This window comes from Oncorhynchus mykiss, chromosome 3, assembly GCF_013265735.2.
Source record: "Oncorhynchus mykiss isolate Arlee chromosome 3, USDA_OmykA_1.1, whole genome shotgun sequence".
In the NCBI taxonomy this organism is placed as follows: Eukaryota; Metazoa; Chordata; class Actinopteri; order Salmoniformes; family Salmonidae; genus Oncorhynchus; species Oncorhynchus mykiss.
The window spans coordinates 45,328,986-45,343,116 of NC_048567.1; the positions used below are offsets into that span (position 1 = coordinate 45,328,986).

At 43.8% G+C, this 14,131-nt stretch overlaps 1 protein-coding gene across 7 annotated transcripts in view; it reads left to right on the forward strand.

Moving 5' to 3' along the window:
* Positions 1 to 11,343: 11,343 nt before the first annotated feature.
* glsb (glutaminase b) overlaps positions 11,344 to 14,131 on the forward strand; it is a 59,173-nt gene continuing 56,385 nt past the window's right edge. For 2 of the 7 annotated variants that reach the window (XM_021596986.2, XM_036974230.1), the window contains exon 1: positions 11,344 to 11,822. In XM_021596986.2, coding sequence (XP_021452661.2) covers positions 11,503 to 11,822 — 320 coding nt within the window. In that variant the 5' untranslated portion in view covers positions 11,344 to 11,502. The remainder of the gene's footprint in view (positions 11,823 to 14,131) is intronic. The other 5 variants (XM_021596982.2, XM_021596983.2, XM_021596984.2 and 2 more) reach the window with 3 other exon arrangements.

Here is a 14,131-nt window from a genome sequence, read left to right on the forward strand (position 1 = left end):
CTCAGGTACAAGGGCCGGCTGATATCCTAGAACACACTGAAAGGGTGTGAGGTTAGTGGAGGAGTGACAGAGGGAGTGCTGTGTGTATTTTGCCGAAGGCAGAAACGCAGCCCACTTCCCCTGCTGGTCCTGACCGTAACTACAAAGGTAATCAGTTCCTGATTTACCCGTTCCACCTGCCCATTTGATTGGGGATGGTACCCGGAGGTGAGGCTGACCGTGACCCTCAGTCGTTCCATGAAGGCCTTCCAGACATGGGAGGTGAACTAAGGACCACGGTCAGACACGATGTCCTCTGGGATCCCGTAGTGCCGGATGACGTGAGAGAAGAGAGCCTCGGCGGTCTGCAAGGCCATAGGGAGACCAGGCAGAGGAATCAAAGGATGGGCTTTGGAAAACCGGTCCATAACGACCAGGATGGTGTTGTGCCCCTCCAATGGTGGAAGGTCTATGACAAAGTCCATAGAGAGATGGGACCAGGGTTGCTGTGGAACCGGCAGCGGGTGGAGTTCGCCATAGGGGAGGTGTCTAGGTGTCTTGCTCTGTGCTCAGGAAGAGACGTAAACCCGGATGTTCCAGGCCAAGGTGGGCCACCAGTACTTGGCGGAGAGACAGTCGATAATACGGGCCATATCTGGGTGCCCCCCGACACAGGTGATGTGTGTGCCCAGGCGAGGAGATCGTCCCACACAGATGGTACGTAGATACGCCCCTTGGGACAGTGGGCAGGTGAGGGCTGCGCATGGGGTATAAGGCTGTAACGTAACAAAATGTGGAAAAAGTCAAGGGGTCTGAATACTTCCCGAATGCACTATATCTTGAAAACTTGATTGCTGTGATTTTTTGGGGGGACTATGTCAAAGATTTTTGGATTCAGTTTTTCTTTAATTCTGCTTTGCACACAGGTCCCTTCACATACAGTGCCTTGCGAAAGTATTCGGCCCCCTTGAACTTTGCGACCTTTTGCCACATTTCAGGCTTCAAACATAAAGATATAAAACTGTATTTTTTGTGAAGAATCAACAACAAGTGGGACACAATCATGAAGTGGAACGACATTTATTGGATATTTCAAACTTTTTTAACAAATCAAAAACTGAAAAATTGGGCGTGCAAAATTATTCAGCCCCCTTAAGTTAATACTTTGTAGCGCCACCTTTTGCTGTGATTACAGCTGTAAGTCGCTTGGGGTATGTCTCTATCAGTTTTGCACATCGAGAGACTGAAATTTTTTCCCATTCCTCCTTGCAAAACAGCTCGAGCTCAGTGAGGTTGGATGGAGAGCATTTGTGAACAGCAGTTTTCAGTTCTTTCCACAGATTCTCGATTGGATTCAGGTCTGGACTTTGACTTGGCCATTCTAACACCTGGATATGTTTATTTTTGAACCATTCCATTGTAGATTTTGCTTTATGTTTTGGATCTTTGTCTTGTTGGAAGACAAATCTCCGTCCCAGTCTCAGGTCTTTTGCAGAATCCATCAGGTTTTCTTCCAAAATGGTCCTGTATTTGGCTCCATCCATCTTCCCATCAATTTTAACCATCTTCCCTGTCCCTGCTGAAGAAAAGCAGGCCCAAACCATGATGCTGCCACCACCATGTTTGACAGTGGGGATGGTGTGTTCAGTGTGATGAGCTGTGTTGCTTTTACGCCAAACATAACGTTTTGCATTGTTGCCAAAAAGTTCAATTTTGGTTTCATCTGACCAGAGCACCTTCTTCCACATGTTTGGTGTGTCTCCCAGGTGGCTTGTGGCAAACTTTAAACAACACTTTTTATGGATATGGCTTTCTTATCCATTATCCATTTATGGATAATGGCTTTCTTCTTGCCACTCTTCCATAAAGGCCAGATTTGTGCAATATACGACAGATTGTTGTCAATGGACAGAGTCTCCCACCTCAGCTGTAGATCTCTGCAGTTCATCCAGAGTGATCATGGGCCTCTTGGCTGCATCTCTGATCAGTCTTCTCCTTGTATGAGCTGAAAGTTTAGAGGGACGGCCAGGTCTTGGTAGATTTGCAGTGGTCTGATACTCCTTCCATTTCAATATTATCGCTTGCACAGTGCTCCTTGGGATGTTTTTTTAATTTATTTTTATTTTAACTTTATTTAACCAGGTAGACAAGTTGAGAACAAGTTCTCATTTACAATTGCGACCTGGCCAAGATAAAGCAAAGCAGTTCGACAGATACAACAACACAGAGTTACACATGGAGTAAAACAAACATACAGTCAATAATAAAGTATAAACAAGTCTATATACAATGTGAGCAAATGAGGTGAGAAGGGAGGTAAAGGCAAAAAAGGCCTTGGTGGCAAGGTAAATACAATATAGCAAGTAAAACACTGGAATGGTAGTTTTGCAATGGAAGAATGTGCAAAGTAGAAATAAAAATAATGGGGTGCAAAGGAGCAAAATAAATAAATAAATGAAATACAGTTGGGAAAGAGGTAGTTGATAGGGCTAAATTATAGGTGGGCTATGTACAGGTGCAGTAATCTGTGAGCTGCTCTGACAGTTGGTGCTTAAAGCTAGTGAGGGAGATAAGTGTTTCCAGTTTCAGAGATTTTTGTAGTTCGTTCCAGTCATTGGCAGCAGAGAACTGGAAAGAGAGGCGGCCAAAGAAAGAATTGGTTTTGGGGGTGACTAGAGAGATATACCTGCTACAGGTGGGAGATGCTATGGTGACCAGCGAGCTGAGATAAGGGGGGACTTTACCTAGCAGGGTCTTGTAGATGACATGGAGCCAGTGGGTTTGGCGACGAGTATGAAGCGAGGGCCAGCCAACGAGAGCGTACAGGTCGCAATGGTGGGTAGTATATGGGGCTTTGGTGACAAAACGGATTGCACTGTGATAGACTGCATCCAATTTGTTGAGTAGGGTATTGGAGGCTATTTTGTAAATTACATCGCCAAAGTTGAGGATTGGTAGGATGGTCAGTTTTACAAGGGTATGTTTGGCAGCATGAGTGAAGGATGCTTTGTTGCGAAATAGGAAGCCAATTCTAGATTTAACTTTGGATTGGAGATGTTTGATATGGGTCTGGAAGGAGAGTTTACAGTCTAACCAGACACCTAAGTATTTGTAGTTGTCCACGTATTCTAAGTCAGAGCCGTCCAGAGTAGTGATGTTGGACAGGCGGGTAGGTGCAGGTAGCAAAAAAGCTTGGGAAATCTTTTTGTATTCAAATCCGGCTTTAAACTTCTTGACAACAGTATCTCGGACCTGCCTGGTGTGTTCCTTGTTCTCCATGATGCTCTCTGCGCTTTTAACGGACCTCTGAGACTATCACAGTGCAGGTGCATTTATACGGAGACTTGATTACACACAGGTGGATTGTATTTATCATCATTAGTCATTTAGGTCAACATTGGATCATTCAGAGATCCTCACTGAACTTCTGGAGAGAGTTTGCTGCACTGAAAGTAAAGGGGCTGAATAATTTTGCACGCCCAATTTTTCAGTTTTTGATTTGTTAAAAAAGTTTGAAATATCCAATAAATGTCGTTCCACTTCATGATTGTGTCCCACTTGTTGTTGATTCTTCACAAAAAAATACAGTTTTATATCTTTATGTTTGAAGCCTGAAATGTCGCAAAGTTCAAGGGGGCCGAATACTTTCGCAAGGCACTGTATGTGGAATTCACTGGGATGGAAGTTCAGAGGATATCTCACCAGTGGCAATGTTATGAAATTAACCAGAGTGAGTGTCTCAAAGGCCTGTCAGACCAGGGCTCTTGACATGCTTTCAACCCGATTATCATCCAGTGTCTGAAAATAAATTACTGAGGAGTATGTCCAAACTTCTGTTGTAGTATTAGTATGCAACGTCATGTGAATGATTTTTTAATTGTTATGTGTGTTGGTGTGCTTTCTTGTGGTAAAAAAAAAAAGGATGCAATGGAGGCAATTAAGAGTTGGCAGGATGGACCCTGTAAATCCCTTAATCTCTTAAAGTAATCTTTATTATTTGATAAAATATTGAATTTGGCCTTTACTACTATAGCCCATAGAAAAGCATTGAATAATACATTCATCAATGGCAAAAAAGACAGTCCAAATATAAATCATTAGGTATAAGGTTTTGAAGTGTCTGTCCTATATCTAGGAGATACTGTATATATATTTGACCCCTTCTTTTTGTTGGCACAAAACTACCTCCATACTTCCATTGATACAGTATGTATGGTTTCCTTTAGATGAATCCGGTGACACTTGTGGGGGTCGTTAGTTTGTAGGTCCAACCGTTTCGGACACTACAGATGTCTTTGTGAGAAGACCGATTTTCAGAATGTCTCCTGGTCTGACAAAGAGCGCTGTAGCTCTGCCACTTTCCACCACAGATGCGGAAGGCCGACATAGGCGAATGAGGTGGATTGAGACAAAGCCCATGCAAAAACAGTCATCTAGCTTTAACTGATGGAATAATATACAGTATATATATATATATATATATATATATATATTTGACTTTTACCCCTTTTAAACCACAATTTCATGGTATCCAATTGGTAGTTGCAACTCCCGTAAGGACTCGGGAGAGGCAAAGGTTGAGAGCTGTGCGTCTTCCGAAACACAACCCAACCAAGCCACACTGCTTCTTGACACAATGCCCGCTTAACCCGGAAGTCAGCCACACCATTGTGTCAGAGGAAACCTGCGGACTCTCCTTCACTGCAGCAGACGTGAGTAAAACATTTACACGTGTTAACCCTCGCAAGGCTGCAGGCCCAGGCGGCATAACCAGCCGCGTCCTCAGAGCATGTGCAGACCAGCTGGCTGGTGCGTTTATGGACATGCTTCAAGAGGGCCACCATTGTTCCTGTTCCCAAGAAAGCTAAGGTAACTGAGCTAAACTACTACCGCCCCGTAGCACTCACTTCCGTCATCATGAAGTGCTTTAAAGAGACTAATCAAGCACCATATCACCTCCACCCTACCCGACACCCTAGACCCACTCCAATTTGCTTACCGTCCCAATAGGTCCACAGACGACGCAATCGCAACCACACTGAATACTGCCCTAAACCCATCTGGACAAGAGGAATACTTATGTGAGAATGCTGTTCATCGACTACAGCTCAGCATTTAACACCATAGTACCCTCCAAACTCGTCATCAAGCTCGAGACCCTGGGTCTCGACCCCGCCCTGTGCAACTGGGTACTGGACTTCCTGACGGACCGCCCCCATGTGGTGAGGGTAGATAACAACATCTCCAACCTGCTGATCCTCAACACTGGGGCCCCACAAGGGTGCGTTCTGAGCCATCTCCTGTACTCCTGGGAGGAGGTGAGGGCCCTCGGAGTGTGGTGTCAGGAAAATAACCTCACACTCAATATCAACAAAACAAAGGAGATGATCGTGGACTTCAGGAAACAGCAGAGGGAGCACCCCCCTATCCACATCGACGGGACAGTAGTGAAGAGGGTAGTAAGTTTTAAGTTCCTTGGCGTACACATCACGGACAAACTGAATTGGTCCACCCATACGCCTCTTCAACCTCAGGAGGCTGAAGAAATTTGGCTTGTCACCAAAAGCACTCAAACTTTTACAGGTGCACAATCGAGAGCATGCTGTCGGGCTGTATCACCGCCTGGTAGGGCAACTGCTCCGCCCACAACTGTAAGGTTCTCCAGAGGGTAGTGAGGTCTGCACAACGCATCACCGGGGGCAAACTACCTGCCCTCCAGGACACCTACACCACCCGATGTCACAGGAAGGCCATAAAGATCATCAAGGACAACAACCACCCGAGCCACTGGCTGTTCACCCCGCTATCATCCAGAAGGCGAGGTCAGTACAGGTGCATCAAAGCAGGGACCGAGAGACTGAAAAACAGCTTCTATCTCAAGGCCATCAGACTGTTAAACAGCCACCACTAACATTGAGTGGCTGCTGCCAACATACTGACTCGACTCCAACCACTTTAATATTGGAAGAATTGATGTAAAAAATGTATCACTAGCCAGTTTAAACAATGCCACTTAATATAATGTTTACATACCCTACATTACTCTTCTCATATGTATATACTGTACTCGATACCATCTACTGCATCTTGCCTATGCCGTTCTGTACCATCACTCATTCATATATCTTTATGTACATATTCTTCATCCCTTTACAATTGTGTGTATAAGGTAGTTGTTGGGAATTGTTAGGTTATAATACTCGTTGGTTATTACTGCATTGTCGGAACTAGAAACACAAGCATTTCGCTACACTCGCATTAACATCTGCTAACCATGTGTATGTGACAAATAAAATTTGATTTGATTTGAAACACCGTACACCTGGCGACCGTGTCAGTGTGCATGCACCAGAACCAGGATCTCACGTGGCACAGCTAGCATTGCGGTACAGTGCCTTAGACCACTACACCACTCGGGAGGCCAAACTGATTAATTTTGATAGGGATTTTTTATTTTTTTATTACATTGACACAGGTGCATCAATATACTTTTTGTGCAACCTGACCAAATCCAAATAGAAATGTGTGTAATAGATCTGTCATTCTCACTGAAAGCAAGTCTAAGAAGTGGTAAATATGTTCTATGTGCACTATTTCTATGCTTCCCGTTGATAAGTTTTGATTTTGCATGTTTTAATTTAGGTTTTGTACACCAGCTCAAACAGCTGAATATATAATATTTTTGGTTAAGGAAAATATATTTCACAGCGGATTAAATGGTACAATGACTCCCTCCACTATACTTGCTTGTTTTGTCAACTGAAATTAGGTGAACTATTAGAATCTTAGAAACCTGGAAATGACAGAGTGATTTTCTGTATAGTGCCTCTTTAAGGATGAGTATCTCTTTGAGGAGCTTGGTTGCAGAGCCCGGCTATGAGTAATCTATCTACATTGATTCTGTCCCACATGTGATAAAGGCACTGCTTGCAGAAATGTGCATAGAGATTGTACGGTTTATATCCAAAGCCATCCTGGAGGTCATAATCCCTGCAATTCTATGTTTTGTACGGATATCTCCAGTATCCGTTAAGTCTCTGAAAGGAGATCATCTAGCACAAGCCTGAAGGTCTGCAAAAGCGGCAGCTGTCACGTCTACTCCCACTCCCCCTCTCCAGCGCTCGTCGTCACCAGTTTATGCATTATTACGCACACCTGCCACCATCGTTACACGTACCTGCACTTCATGAAACTCACCTGGACGTGTCAAAGGTGAACGACATAATCTCAGTGGCCATCAACTCCCATCTCTGGGTGAATGTCCCCTTTCATTTTTGCCAGTGGCGGTTTCTCCAGCACCAAGGTGGTTGAGGAGATGGTGTCTTCTTGACCTTTCAGATGCTCACTAATGAACAGTTTATGGAGCAGAGTGTTGTTTTCAGAGAGGATGATGTTAAAGTGGATATTACATATTTAACATGTCATGACAGCCCTCAGTGACACTTTGATCTGCAGCGATAAGGAGGAAAATGATCCCAAGAAGAGGGAACTGCTGGTTGTGCTGACAATTTGAAGATTTTTTAAATTTATTTTACCTTTATTTAACTAGGCAAGTCAGATAAGAAAAAAATATTATTTTCAATGACAGCCTAGGAACAGTGGGTTAACTGCCTGTTCAGGGGCAGAACGACAGATTTGTACCTTGTCAGCTCGGGGATTTGAACTTGCAACCTTCCGGTTACTAGTCCAACGCTCTAACCACTAGGCTACCTGCCTCCCCATGTGCCAAATACAACCAGTGTAGACCTTACCGGGAAGTGCTGACTTACAAGCCCTTGATCAACATTGCAGTTAACAATTTTTTCTTAAAATATTTACAAAATAAAAGGGCAAAAATAACAAGGCTATATACAGGGGTACAGGTTAGTTGAGGTAATATGTACATGTAGGTAGGGGTAGGTGTAAAGATGCATATAATAAATGGCGAGTAGCAGCAGGGTTGAAGGGAGGGGGAGTCAATGTAAATATTCAGAGTAGTCATTTGATTAGCTGTTCAGCAGTCTTATGGCGTGTGAGTGGAAGCTGTTAAGAAGCCTTTTGTTTGGACCTAGACTTGGCGCTTTGGTACCGCTTGCCATGCGGTAGCAGAGAGAACAGTCTGACTAGGGTGGCTGGGGTCTTTGGCAATTTTCAGGGCCTTCCTCAGACACTGCCTGGTATAGAGGTCCTGGATGGCAAGAAGCTTGGCCCCAGCGATGTACTGGGCCGTACGCACTACCCTCTGTAGTGCCTCGTGGTTGGAGGCCGAGCAGTTACCATACCAGGCGGTGATGCAACCAGTCAGGATTCTCTCGATGGTGCAGTTGTAGAACCTTTTGAGGATCTGAGGACCCATGCCAAATCTTTTCAGTCTCCTAAGGGGGAATAGGTGTGGTCGTACTGTCTTGGTGTGTTTGGACCATGATAGTTTGTTGGTGATGTGATGACCAAGGAACTTGAAGCTCTCAACCTGGTCCACTACAGCCCCATTGATGAGAATGGGGGTGTGCTCAGCCCTCCTTTTCCTGTAGGCCACGATCATCTCCTTTGTCTTGATCACGTTGAGGGAGCGGTTGTCCCGTCACCACACTGCCAGGCCTCTGACCTCCTCCCTATAGGCTGTCTCATCGTTGTCGGTGATCAGGCCTACCACCGTTGTCGTCTGCAAACTTAATGATGGTGGTGGAGTCGTGCTTGGCCACGCAGTCATGGGTGAACAGAGAGTACAGGAGGCCTCTTTATTTCCCACACAGCACTTTAACAGTGAGCCAACAAGACTGTACAATACATTCTTAAGATATTTTGGTGCTGACAGAGTATTGTCCCATTTAAAATGTAAATCTAAGTATGCCAAATTCCATGGTTGAGGATGGGTACTAACACTATTTGACTAGTTGGAGGGGGGGAGTATAGTGTAGTTGCTACAAAAACCATTGTAGCATTATATTTATTTAACTAGGAAAGTAAGTTAAACAAATTCTTATTTACAATGACGACCTACCAAAAGGCCTCCTACGGGGGCTGGGATTAAAAATATAGGACAAAACACATCATGACAACACTACATAAAGAGAGACCTAAGACAACATAGCAAGGCAGCAACACATGACCACACAGCATGGTAGCAACACAACATGGTAGCAGCACAAAACATGGTACAAAGATTATTGGGCACAGACAACAGCACAAAGGGCAAGAAGGTAGATACAACAATACATCACGCAAAGCAGCCACAACTGTCAGTAAGAGTCTCCATGATTGAGTCTTTGAATGAAGAGGTTGAGTTTTTTGCAGCTCGTTCCAGTCACTAGCAGCAGCGAACTGAAAAGAGGAGCGACCCAGGGATGCGTGTGCTTTGGCGACCTTTAATAGAATGTGACTGGCAGAACGGGTGTTGTATGTGGAGGATGAGGGCTGCAGTAGATATCTCAGATAGGGGGGAGTAAGGCCTAAGAGCGTCTTATGAATAAGCATCAACCAGTGGGTCTTGCGACGGGTATACAGAGATGACCAGTTTATAGAGTGCAGTGATGTGTCCTATAAAGAGCATTGGTGTCAAATCTGATGGACGAATGGTAAAGAACACCTAGCCGCTCGAGAGCACCCTTACCTGCCAATCTATAAATTACATTGCCGTAGTTTAGCATGGGTAGGATGGTCATCTGAATCAGGATTATAACAGTGTGCTTATAGATATATGCACATTTCTATGTGAGATGGCAGTGCGAGACCATTACAATATCTACATTTAGTAATGTAAGTAATTGCAGTACCTATTCTAAAAGAGAGGGGGCACCCTTTTGCCTCTAATCACATACATACCATTTAGGGGCACCCTCTGAAAGAATTTAATGGCAAAGGAGTGAGATATTTCTAGAAAAGGAACGGATGTGACGCATGCCTCAGATCTCTGTAACCGGAGAAGAAAAAGAGCTCATGGTGTCAGTGTGAGAGTACTCTTTCAAAAGGAAACCCAATTACAATGTCTCCCTTACTCTCTCCATTGACAGAAATGGGTTAGTTGATCTTAGGTTTTACAAGGTAGTAAAATATACACCCTTATGGTGGATTATAATGGTTCATGCAGTGTTCCAGCCCACATAGTATGAGACTCTAACCCAGTGACGAGTTGGCACTGTGAGAACTTAACTCCAACACTACCTTTCACTATATCAGCTGATCAACTGATAGTAGCTAGACAGGAAGTGCACTTTATTGCACACTGAAGAGAGACAGAATGAGTGAGAAAGGTGTGTGGTGGGGGGAGAGAATACAGTAACACTTTTTTTGAAAGTAAAGTGCTTCTCCATCTCGCCATCCTTCCCCTTTTCTCTTCTACAGCCATCAGTGATAAGCGGCATTGCCCTAAAACGGTCTGCAATCCAATTTCCTAATATGGGCACCTCATCTGCATGTAGTGTTTTCCAGTGGCGCTGCCTGGCCGTCACAGCAAGAGGCAAGGCTATATAATACATCAGCAGGAATATGATCTCGTGGGAATAATCCAGCCAATGTCACGTAATTGAGAGAATGTGTGATGTATAGGATGGTCATCAAGGTCATACTGTTCATTATTCAGCCATGTTTTATTGTCACGTGCACAAGTACAGTGAAATGCCAGTCAACCTTTCCTTCTATGAGAGGGCTGACTGAACAATATAGAAGCCTCTTCTCTGTTTCTCACACAGCACTTTAACAGTGAGCCAACAAGACCGTCCAATAAATTCCTAAGATATTTTGGTGCTGACAGAGTATTGTCCAATTTAAAATGTAAATCTAAGTATGCCACACTCCAAGGTTGAGGATGGGAACTGACACTGTATTTGTCCAGCTGGGGGAGAGAGAGCCTGCATCAATCTGTCTCTCCCAGTAGACAAGGGTTTGTTGTCACAACTCATTAATTTGATTAGAATGATTTGCTACTGCTCCATGTTTGAATGATAATAGCTGTGCTTTTATGTTTTACTTCTGAGCGTAGGCTTACATCATTAGAATATCATTAGATAATGTACATTTGTTTCCATTCATCATCTATGTTTTATTGAAAGTCTTTCAAAATATCCATAGATTAAGTTCAAATTAAAAGAGCAACTAAAGCTACGCTAGACCTAGCTACCATAACATGTTCTAGACAAACTGAATGACCTCCACATGGGACGTGTTTTATGAATAGTGTGATTAAAGTTTCACATACATTCTGGGAAATGAATCGGTATTCGGCACGCGCAATAACTTTCATCAATGCCCTTCAATAATTAAAATATTTCCCGCCGCTAGGGAACCGCAATTCGTCAGAGGAAATGATGCAAGACAAAATTATGATAGAAACCAAGACCAGCCAATCCGCCATAAAGACACTTCCACCAATTGGATGTTTAGGGGGCGTAAGATAAGGGATTTTATTCATTTTACAACGCCAGTACATTACAGTGCTAGTCATTGCCCACGCTGAATGTTAACGTGGTACAGTGCCTATCTTTCAATTTCGGGTTTTAGGATTTTTTTCAGGCAGACATTCTTCTCAACTTGCTCGAAAGGATTGAAATGTTACAGTTTAGGTTTTCGTCAGTGCTGAAGGAGTTGTTTCAATCCAACCTAAAGCGCCCTTTGACAGGTATTACAAGAAATAAAACGTCGTTACCAATCCACTACTGCTCCAGCAACGCCTCTCTTGATGTCCAAGTCAGCTTCAAATTGAAGCTTCTCCATGCCGGTGTCCACCGCCCTTTGCTTTGCGCCGCACCTGGGACCCGGACCTACTGCACGAAGACCGAAGGTGCTGCTATACCTGTGACTGAAAGTGCTATACCGGTGACCGACCAGGAGAAGAAAGATGAGACTGCCAAAGAAGCAGCGGCGGAGAAGTAAGTTGAAGGCATTTGGGTGGGCTCCACATTATCAACAAATTGTAGAATTTGTCATAGTCTAAACTAGCCTATGAATATTTGCCTGTAGCCTGCTATTATTTTTAGAACAAGGCGCGCCTATTGGTGGGTTTTTATTCCATTTGATTACAAAGCGTAGGCTAATTATTCCATTAGCTAGCCAGTCACGTTCCTGGGCTAAGCCACTCTAATCAAATAACGTTACATTAATGGTCGCTTACAAATATTTTACCGATGTTATTGCGGGTGTAACTAAATGCTTGTAAAAATATGTTATTTTAAAGTGTCCGCCATAGTAGTACGGTGTCCCTGGAGCAAATTAGGGTGAAGTGAATTGCTCAAGGGTATATCGACAGATTTATTTTCACCTTGTCGTCTCAAGTATTCGAACCAGCGACCTTTTGGTTACTGGTCCAATGTTCTAACCGCTAGGCTACCTGCCGCCATACTGTCCTTATAAACATGTAATACACTTTTGGTGATAAAATAACTTAGGGGCTCGTTAATTCTACGTCAAATAACAACCGTTCTCACACGTGTATCCACTTTTTCAGTTCTCACAGTATCCACTTTTTCAGTTCTCACAGTGTAGCGTACTTACCTTGATAAGGCCTCTAAGCGCGCCCACGTTTATTTCCCTCGTGGAAGTGTACATTTGTTTTGGTATTTTGTATTTTTTTTAAACCTTTATTTAATCAGGCAAGTCAGTTAAATAACAAATTCTTATTTACAATGGCGGCCTACCAAACGGCAAAAAAGGCCTTCTGCGGGGATGGGGGCAGGGATTAAAAATTCAAAAACACGAATTAAAAATATAGGACAAAAAACACACATCACAACAAGCGAGACAACATTACATAAAGGTAGTCTTGGGTCTCTAACATAGCTACATAGCTGTTATCAAATGGCTCCAGTCCAAGACTGGCTTTGACTTTGTGAACATGGCACCTTAGGAATGTCAATTGTCATTCTCTTTCCATAAACACAGTCCACAGAAAGAAAAAGTTGTTTATCTTACTGCCGAACAGCAAAATTGTGTTTTTCCGTGACCCCAGGTTGCAAACAAGTGACATGATAGGCAAGGCCTACTCCCGATAAAGGTACATTTTGAATTAAGAAGCTTACAAAAAGAGTGGAAATACACATACTTCGACATGTAGAATGGGAGTCATAGCGGAAAGTAGCTTTCGGGTATTAGCCGACAGACTTAGGTCATCTTTGGAGATCCCTATGCAACGCCTTTTCCAGCATGACTCACTACTAAAGAATGCGTTGTAGGCTACCGCCACACTGGCGTCAATCTACTGTTCTCTCCACTACCTTTCACCTAATACTGAACCTTTTTAAATGACTCACCACCAACGACTTGTGAAACAGCATGTGCTCATATGAAAGACTACTTGGTACCATAGTTTATCTATAGCCAAAGAGGAATTGTAATGTACTTATCTCGAAGTAGACACTCTATTTGAAGTTTCGTATTGGGAGGAGAGGGCACAAGGTGTTCTTGACTGACCGTTTGTATAGCGGTTATAAATAAGTTAATGCCTAATCTTAAGAACATTTTTTTCCTTTCTTAATGCCTGTAAACCAGTGTGTGTGATGCGTTTAATCAGTGTCCTCATTTCTTCTTGTGTGTTGAGAGGGCAGACACAAGATGTGTGTTTGATAAGCATGTTGGGGGTGGGCTGGGATGGGCTGCTGGGGGCATAAGAACAGTATAAACGCCTGATCTATTGAGTGCCAGTGTCAGGTGACACACACTTGCATATCAGTGTTGTAAATATGGGGATTGCCTGGCCTAAATACAGACACACACACACTCGCCTACTGTTGCTGCTGCTGTAACACAGTGAGGGGATGTTCCCATTGAGGGGTCCGTTCCACCTCAGGCCGGGAACCTTACTCGTGGCCTAGGTCATGTTACCAGGCTCATCCCCAGGAAATCAATGCACACAGTCCTCGTCTAGTTAGACTATGGGGGGAGGGAGAGAGAGAGAGGGGGAGGGAGAGAGAGAGGGGCAGGGAGAGAGGGGGGGAGAGAGAGGGGGAGAGAGAGGTGTTAAAAGTGGGATGTATGTTTGTTTTCATGGTATTACTATTAGCAGGGGGGGTCATGAGGGATATGATGTCAGAAAGGTATGACGTCAGTGCTATGTGGATGTTTTATAGTGAACTCATATGAGCATGCTCCTCACTGCTCCAACTGTTCACAGTTGCAGTACATAGAGCAAGCTTCACGTGTACCGTTGGATCCTACTGAGGTGACCTCATGAGGCAAGGATGTT